The sequence below is a fragment of the Leptinotarsa decemlineata genome, unplaced genomic scaffold, assembly GCF_025532065.1.
Source record: "Leptinotarsa decemlineata unplaced genomic scaffold, Ldec_3_MD MMD2_tig00000008_RagTag_RagTag, whole genome shotgun sequence".
Taxonomy (NCBI): Eukaryota; Metazoa; Arthropoda; class Insecta; order Coleoptera; family Chrysomelidae; genus Leptinotarsa; species Leptinotarsa decemlineata.
In genome coordinates, this window is record NW_027412537.1 from 14,045,029 (window position 1) to 14,054,947 (window position 9,919).

The 9,919-nt window shown below is 32.8% G+C and overlaps 1 protein-coding gene across 2 annotated transcripts; it reads left to right on the forward strand.

Annotated features, from left to right (window-relative positions):
- Nucleotides 1–238: 238 nt before the first annotated feature.
- LOC141480734 (uncharacterized) lies at nt 239–3,715 on the forward strand. Of its 2 annotated transcripts, XM_074171122.1 has the most exons (3): nt 243–1,138; nt 1,237–1,462; nt 3,554–3,715. In XM_074171122.1, exons 1-3 carry the CDS (start codon nt 461–463, stop codon nt 3,556–3,558), a joined length of 909 nt encoding a protein of 302 aa, XP_074027223.1. In that variant the 5' UTR covers nt 243–460; the 3' UTR covers nt 3,559–3,715. The 2 variants fall into 2 exon arrangements, with proteins under 2 accessions (XP_074027222.1, XP_074027223.1); XM_074171121.1 differs by lacking the exon at nt 3,554–3,715 and having other exon boundaries at nt 239–1,138; nt 1,237–1,674.
- The last annotated feature ends 6,204 nt before the right edge of the window (nt 3,716–9,919 follow it).

The window sequence follows — 9,919 nt, forward strand, 5'->3', positions numbered from 1 at the left end:
ATAAATTGAAGATCCGAACAAAATACGCGTGACAGATTTCAATTTTAGCACCATCTATTTACATGTTGGGTCAATCTCATTTCTGACGTCAACAGTTTTCAACAAAACAAAAGCGAATCGGTAAAAACAGCAGTGTTTCTTTGCCTCTTCATCAAAATGTTTTCACACAAAATTAAAACTGGAATTCCTACTAGAGAAAATAATTCTTTTTTCCTGTCATCCACATTTTGAGAAGACTTATGCTCGTATGCACCGTATTTAAATTTAATCGCGATTAGTTAATCTAAATTACGTCTTTTAGATTAAATACTAATGCACCGCGGATGGTTTAGGTAATCCGGATTAACATTTTGGCAACATTGCATATTATAGCAAAGCTAGTGTCAAAAGGAAGTAAAGTGAAATTATAACCTCGTTTTTTGTATTGTTCAACAACATAGTTATTAAAAATACTGTCGTAATGAAAAGAGAAATGAAAATTTTTATGTTTTTTACCACTTTTACAAATAAAAGTGGTAAAAAACATAGAAATTTTCATTTCTCTTTTCATTATGATCTCCTACCACGTAGTAACGGCTACATCCATCAATTTACTAAAAATACTGTCATTTGTATTGTAAATATGGAAAGAGGAAATGAAAGGAATCGTATTCCTAATTTTTCTACTGGCGAAAAGGTATGCTTAATGAATATTTGTAAAAAGTACCAAAAAGTACTTGAAGACAAACAAACAAACAGAACATCAATTGATGATAAAAATAAGATATGGACAAAAATTGAAAATGAATTTAATAGCCAGGCTTCCATCATATGCTACAGAAGTAGTGAACAACTTAAACGGTTGTATGCGAATAAAAAAAAAGAATTACGTAAGAAGTTTGCTGATCTTAAGAAAAGTACATATATAACAGAAGGTGGACCACCACCACCTGATCCGAAGTTGGATGCAGCAGACACTATTTTAATCAGCATGCTTAATGAACATACTGTATCAGGATTTTATTCAGAATTTGACTCTGACAATTCAGGAATATTGGAACCTTCAGAAAAAAAGCGAAAAACAGAATGTGATACCCAAATTTACGAGTTTGATCCTGCTACTGGTTCTTTAATTGAAGAAACTGATTCTGAGAATAATGTGAGTTTCGAGATTTTTTTATCATAGTACTTGCTTATGTCCTTTATTCGAGCCTTTATTACTACTAAACAGGATCTTATCTTTATTTGCATTTTTAGGGTCTAGAAGAATTGAATAAAGAAGAGGAAAACAGGGCAGCAAAGACATATAGAAAATGCCCGCCTGGTATATTACAAAAACCAGTGAACCAAAAATTGATGGTATCTCCCTCTTGCCAGTCAAAAGAAACTGAAAAAGTTCAGACATCCTTATCAACCTCAGTATCGACTAAGAATAGCAGTACCCCAAAGGCAAAACCATTCAATCGAAGGCGACCAATAGGAGGTATAAGAGCTCTGACATCTTCAGATATAGCTGAAAAGTACAATATCTTACTAGATAAGAGGCTAGCATTAGTTGAAAAGCAATTAGAACAAATTGTAGAATCACAGAATTATGCAAAGCAAGAGCAGCAGTATAAATTAAGGATGTTAAAATTGCAAGAAGAAAATTTAAGATTAGATACAAAAAAAAGCAATTAAAACTGGAACTTTTGCAGTTTGAAATTAGTTAAAAAAAATCATTGCTTACACATGATGATAAATAAGATTTTTTTTCAAAAATTATTACAATTTAAAATTTATGTTTTTTGTTAGGATTGTTTTTTTGTGGTGTGAAAAAATTATAGGTTCAAGATTAACCACTGTATTTACACCTTACACCACAACTAAATGATTAAGTTTGAGCCTGAAATTATGGGACACCTGTATGCTTGTGTAAAGATATGTATGTAGGTACACTCATTTTTTTTTTGGTTTAGTTTGTTTTTTTTTCTGCAGGTTACACATTTTTTTCTTCTGAATGTACTTACACTGTCTTATAAACATATTTTTCATACTCAATTATAAAATAATATTTAAAAAATGTCTTTATTTTATAACAACGTTACAGGTTTGCAAAATGGTTATTTATTAGGTGCTGCCTCACATTAGCTCTATTTTCTTCATGGTCGTTACGTAAATCCTCAATATTTCCCAGTTCTATGAGGTAGTTGAGCTCATCTTCATTAATATTTTCTGGTGGTGGGGGAACTGGTTCATTATTTTTAATTGCAATATTTTGCAAAACTGCAGTTGCTATTATTATATTGCTTGCAAATTCAGGTTTGTACCTCAAACCATATGCAAGTATAGGAAAGCGCCTTTTCCAAACTCCGATGGCACGTTCTACAGAATTTCTGGTGCGTATATGGGCCTCATTATAAAGGTGTTCTGCCTCATTGTCTGGATGTGAAAGCGGTGTTAATAGATAGTCTTTATTGGCATAGCCACTATCACCTAAAAAAAATCAAATAATGTAATCAAACTAAAAAAATACAGGGTGTATTTTTACAAAAATGTAATAAAACAGATGTGTTATTATAAAATTTCTAACAAATTGTTAAACCAAACAACCTTTAAATTTATATTAAAAAACTTAATAGATGTGGCCTACATTCTTGCTAACATAATTAAAACAAATGATAACTACTAATGACTATATACTTTAGTACTTACCTAGTAAGATAGAGTTTTGAAATTCATTATTTTCAAATTGAGCTCTTATCCTACTATTATTAAATATAGTAAGATCATGACTCGATCCCGGCCACCTTGCAACAATGTCTCGTATTTTTAATTTGGCATCACAGATTACCTGGGTGTTAATAGAAAAGAAGGCTTTTCTGTTGCGAAATGCTTCAGCCTGCTCACCTCCTACAAACATACACTGTTATCCAGTTATAACACATTTTCAATCTGTTACCTGGAGACTGCATTCTAATATGTGTTCCATCCCATCAGCCAATGACCCGAGGAAACCGAGCTATGTTATAAAAGTCTGTCGCTACACGAAGTCTTTCATTGTCATTGGGTATTGTTACAAATAAGGGTCTTGACCTGGCAATGGCATTAGTAACTCGATGGACAATCCTTGAAATTGTGGATTGATGGGCTCCAATAAAGTCTCCTATGGCCAGCTGGTGTCCTCCGCATGCATATATTCTTAAGGTTGTCAAGAGTTGATTCATTGGTGTTAAACTGTTGTTTTTATGAGTATAATTTTATTTAATATTTTAGGTAGGTACTGATAAATACTACAGTATGTAGATAGATATCTACTTACTGATCATTGTCATACTCAATTTCTTCTTCTACATGATGACAGGATAGTAGGTTTTTGCAATCTAAATCTTCTGAAAAAAGAAAGGTTGTCCATGGTATCAAAGTATTCACTACTTTCCCACTGTCTTCTTGGAAAACCAAAATTAATTATGTCCAATATATCATGGTCATCATCCACAAACAACTGATCTTCGATTTCCATTATTACTTTATAAATAATTGAGTTTTTTGTAAGAGAAAGAACGCAAAATAATATGAACACTTTTATTTTTAGGTTAGAAAAATCGTTTCTACAGACTAATCCAAGTTTAATCCATGAAAAACGAAGGATTAGATTTTCGAAAGCTTAAGCCCGACTTTTAGTACGGTGCATGGTAAATTAAAGCATTTATCTAGATTAAACCTTTAATCCCGATTAAGTGTACACGGTGCATACGGGCATTAAGACAACGGTCGTGGCGTGGCGTTTACATTCAGTGTTACCACCTTTTCAATGGCCAATAGTTCAAATTGGTACTGGTTGGAGGAATTTCGAATTGGGTTGGAGAATTTTAGATAATTTGAATTTGATATCGAATAATTTGATAGTTTTTGATCGTCAACAGTGCGTAGGCGAAAAGACAAAAAATACAAGGTACAAGGTCATCTAGCATACTAAAATAATGTGAGCAAATACTATTACTCTGTTTTCTTCTTTCTCTTTGAACCGTACGAAATGCAGGTAATGAAATATTTCATTAAAAATAGTGCAACACACCATAGATGACAAATATATTTTATTGGAAATGTTTTTATTATACTTATATGTATTACAAATACGACAAATATAAACATACAAATATAAATATAATACTTATATATACACTTATAAACAATACCAACATTGATGTTAATATATACATTAGCGCATAATAGCATTGACATTTCCTTAGAATTTCATGCACAGAAAGAAACTCATTCATATCTCAAGAATAACCTATATACCTATTCAACAGGTCCTCGCTTTTGTCAAATTCCATTATTTTCATTCAATTGTGATCCATAAGATAATCTTTTTTCGAGTCAATTCTATTCAAATTTCTGTCTGGAAGGCAAGTTTGTGAAAATATTTACGAAAAATAATGAGAAGTATGCTGGCTTAAGTACTATGTAAAAGAGATGAAATTGTTTTAAATTGATGGATTTAGCCGTTACTACGTGCGGTTCAAGATCACCACGAAAAATGATATATGTGTAATTAAAACATAGCAAGTTTCAATTCTCATTTTTCAAGATGAAATTATATTTTCGGAAACACTTTCTATCACATTTTTCAAAGGATATGCTGAAGATCGGTAATTCCAGTGAATTTTGAAATGCCATGATTGGAAATTTTGGTCAAATCCACACACATTATGAAAGAGGAGTACTTATAATAAACAGTATACATCAAGCATGAGTGTGATTTAACCCAGATGTCCTACATCCAATATTGATTTCCTTCCGTTAGTTTACGTTTGTCTTACGTGCTTGACGTTATCAGTAAGGAATAATTTGAGGTTTCCAAAAATAAACATTTGTGGAACTCTTGTAATTACTGATTACGGTAATACTTTCACAAGGTGAGTAATCAATTTTAGATTTCATTCACATTTTTTTAAGGAAGTATATAATATTTACCATACATTTGAACATTCATTTTATGTTGGTAGTTTTGTTCTACGCATGTGCATATATGCAGGACAATGAACACATTTTATACTATAATTTGTTTTAGGGGATTTTCTCTGCATGCAGCTTTGGTAATTATAGAAGATGATAACCATGTTATCGCCCAGTAATGCTTATGTTAATATCATCAATGAAGATTCTGGAGAGGAAAATAACATCTATGAGAGATGTCATCTGCACATCACAATGAAATACCATTGTCGAAAATGAAAGGAATCAGGGAAAACAAACATCAAAGGATAGAAAAAAAATGAAAAAGTTTATGAATAGATATGTGAGCAACATTCAGAGTAATAGAGATATTTTGAAAAGCCCGAAAGGGATAAAGTGACCGTATATACCCCTTCACAATTGTTACCACTTTTCTTTGAAGAAACAATTCTTGTTAAACTCACCGAAGAAAAAAGTCGACGTGCATCTCAGACAAATAGATCCATGCGAGCCGAAATTAGCGAAGTGAAATGTTTCATTGGAGTCCTTCTTTGAGTGGCTAAGTTTCACTTCCCAGAAGGAGAATGTATTTGGAACGGACAAGTTTGCCAAAGTCGGGCCTCTTTTCACATATCTAAAGGAGAATTTTCTTGAGCATGCTTTCATCGAAGAGGACTTCGGCACTGATGAAGCCATGGTTTCCTCAAAGGGAAGACATGCCTATCAGATGTGGTGTCAAGTTATTATAGGACGGAACCATTCGTCATGGATAGCTTGAGCCCTATCAAGGTGCTGCAAGAAATATCAGCAGAATATATAACGAGTTGGGTGTTGGAACTTCGGTGGTACTTGAATATGCTTATACTATTCAGTCAAAATGGAAAAATTTGAAATTTCATCTGTATTTCGATAATTTCTTCTTACTAGAACATCTTACCCAGAAGAAGCAATATGGTAAGGGAACAATGCGTGAAAACCGTATTTCAAACAGTATTTTTCGTAACCCAAAAGTGCTAAAAAAAACTTCACGTGGAACCTATGACATTCTTTGAGTGGAACAATGAAAATACTACAATGCACTCGTTGTAGTTAATCCATTACATATTGTTTGAAGATACTACAAAAAGGTTCATTCAAGTCGATCAACCTCATGTCGCAAAAATGTATAATGGAAGTATGGACAGAGTTTATCGTTCAGATCAAAACATGAATTTATATCGCACATTTGTACGGTGTAAAAAGTGGTACTTCCCTTCAGTTACCCATGGCGTAGACAGGGCAATTGGCTGAACTTCAGAGGAAGTGTATCCAACACTTTATAGTCACCCAAAATAAAAATGAATTTATTCACCAGAGAGGACATTGTTCCAAAAATATGTGCTTAGAGTTGCGATTTGATCGAATGGACTATTTAGTCATGCCCCAAGAAAAGCAAACTATATTGGGTTCTTGCCACAAAACAAAATTACACCAGGTGTCAAAAGTGTGACATTGGTTTGCATGTTAGATGTTTCACAACATACCATTCTGAATAGTTACTAACAAATTGTTTGATGTTTCCGGATTTATTATCTGTGATCTGCAGGTTTTTACACCTGACGTTTCGTCTGCTACTACGGCATACATTATCAAAGACGATACGGCAATGGTCGAAGTGATCTATTTTGCTGCGATGCGCAAATTGAAAATGGTGCGTTTATACTAGGTATAGGACGACTGATTGCTCTTATACTTGATTTGTCCAACCCTTCTTCAATTAGTGGAGAATCTGTGTGTTATGAAGTGCCGGTATCCATGTCTTGTTGATGTCTTACCTCTCTTCCTTACGGTTGAAATTGCTTTCATTAAGAACTTGCGTGTTTTCGAAGGCAGTGTCTCTGAGAGAGTGTGTTCTGCAACTGCCAGTTTTTCTATTTGGCCATAGCGGCAACTTTTAGGTAGATCACTTCGATTACGTCTGCCGCAATTGCAGACGAAATGTCAGATATGAAAACTGCAGACCACGGCTAATAAATAAATATAAATCCGGAAAGATCGGAGAATTTGTTAGACACCGGTCGTAAAAGCCTTCACACCATAATAAATAGTTACTAGCTGTTCCAAAATATTCATAGTAAAGCTTATGCCCATTGTCCTATATATAGTACACCTTGAAAAATGTTTTCGGGTATTTTTTGTCGAAAACCAAAATTTATAAACTACCCTTCATGCTGAATAGGCCTTTTCATCATAAGACGAGCGCAAGCGTAGCCGTCATATTGAAATGGCGGTAAATCAAAACATTCGTACTGTTTTAATCAACAATGGCTGGGCAAGAAATATTATCTCTACAAACAAATAAATTATTTGAAAAAACCATTGATGGTGCTTCACTTGTTTGTAATTATAATGTTAATAATTTATTTGGTGTAATTGAAACTGTATTTCAGTTGACAAGAGGATTACTTATGGAACTAATAAATGAATCGAGCAATTAATATTTTGAGGCTGTACATATATGACATTATTGATTAGACAAATATGTAAATACTGAATTGAATATGTTTAGTAATTTTTAATAAAGGGAAATATTTATTATAACATAATATATATGAAATTTACAGTCAAAAATGCAATACGGGATAATGTACATATGTTGTAATTCCTGATAGCTTAAAGGATCAGGGTTTTGTTCAGTTGGACCACTTTCTCCAATGCAATGTAGTGAGCAAATATAAGTATCCTTGGTAACATCATCAATGGATTTAAAGCCTCGGTCACTCCTGCCACATTTTTTCACCCATAATTCACATTTTGCACATGATTTAATATGTAATTTGCTTGATGATTTGATTTTTTTTTGCGACATTCAAGACAAGGCTTTGGAAAATTTATAAAATAGTATGTGTTGGTTTTGAATGATTTCTATCATGTATCACTTTTACATACTCCATAACAACACCGTTTTGTTGTTCCTTTTCGTACAGATAACATAATTATAATGGAGTATAAAAATTTTTTTCTGGTTATTTTGACTTAGTAGGTACTTTTTTTTACTTTTATTACAATTAATAAACTTCAATTTATATTTTAATTTTCAAAACATGAGTTGCGGGCTCTTTAAAATGGTTGTTTACAGAAAACAGTACGAAAAAGATGGCTGATACTGACGCATGCGCACAAAAAAATTGTGATGAAAAGACCTATTACCACTGATTTATAACCGCCTTGTAATTGGCGCCAAGTTGCTTTGGGTCTATCTGGGTGTTAATTCAAAAAACAACTATGAGGAGGAAGCCAGATTTTGTTTTCGCCTTTTTAGCGAAAAAGGAAGAGAATGTAGGAAATTTTCTGCAGTAGTAAGCATTTTTTATAATTTATAGCTTGTTTCATTCAAAAACCAGAACAGATATATTTTATTTCGTATTCTTTTCTAATGATCATAAATACTTTCTATTGTAAAAAAAAACCTCAACTATACTTTCTTATATCTATCTTTCAAAATGTTTTCCTCAATGTTAATAGATAACATATTAAGCAATAAATAGTTCAGAAGAAAACATTTTGACTAATAGTTATTTATACTGGATGATAAATGAAATATATTCTCGATGCATACGTTAACATCAGTCATTCATATGTATATTTATATATATTTTGATAAACATTGTATAGCACTTTTTGTGGTCGAAGGGTAGAAAATTTATATTATCTTATTAACGGTTTGACAATTGCGAATATGTACAAAGTGTCAAAAAACAGACAAGTTGATAATAAACGTATTTCCAATATTTTTGCTCTGCAAGTTGACAGAATCCAAATACAGTATATATTATAAAAAAATATACGAGAAGCTGTTGTCATACGACTTTATATAACACATGGTGTGAACAGTCCCGGGCCTAAGAAAAAAAAACGCTTTTGTAGAACTTTTGTAGAACTTTTTATCTTTTGCCTAAAAATATGTCTCAGTTTCAGTTAACCTCTTCATTCGAGCGGAGTTTCCTACCGGTGAGCATTTTGTTGAGGTCTACGAACAGCCAGTAGTCGCTGAGAGCCAAATCTGGCGAATACGGTGGATTTGGGAGCAATCTGAAGTTCAATTCGAAGACAATATACAGTGTGTCAATTTTAAAACGTACAATGGGCTATATCTCACGAACGAAAGCTGATATCGAAAAATGCTTGAAACAGTTTCTAGGATAGTGAGGGGGAACTAAAGTGACATGAAAGAGAACTCACCCTCATCAACCCCCTAGACCCCACCCACCAAAACTCAAAAAGTTTAAATTGCAAACCCCTACTTGTGATACATCATTGAAAAGACTATAAAAATGCTATCCAATGGTATAAATGATGATTGTACAGGGTGAAGCAATAATTGTAAAACTTTCGCTTAAATGGAATATTTAATGAAGTTTTTGTTGAACTACAAATTTATTAAAAATGTCAATTAAGTAAATGTTCAAAGTGGGTTTCGTTGTTTTGTAAACAATTATACAGCCTATTGTCAAAGTAAGCACGAACTTTAATATCAGCCGGCTTACAATGACTTTTTTATTTGTAATGCTACATCCCGGACTATTATTTTAAAAGATAAGTGTCCGTCGATACTTTTTTTTGTTAAATAAAAACTTAATTTGCCGTTTTTGCAAAATAAGTTGGAAAGATCTGTTTTCTGTCAGAGTCAATAATTTTTGGTTTGTTTGAGACTTTTAAATGCCATTAGTTTTCATCATTTGTACGAATCTGTACTGTCATTCAGCTGTAGTTGTCACGGTGGTTTACAGTATACCAGAGCGCGTGGAGATAATTTTCATATTTGCCTCCCAGAACCAGAGTGTTATCTAAAAACAGCTCAAATATTTCATGAAAGGCATCCGGACAAAAATATAAGTCTGTACGTTTGCGACTTAGTTGAAAACTTTAGAGAAACGGGATCAGTTCAAAATAAAAAAAGGAATGCCTCGATATTTCTGAATGAAGCAACCCAAATTGAGGTCTTTGGAAATTTTGCGAT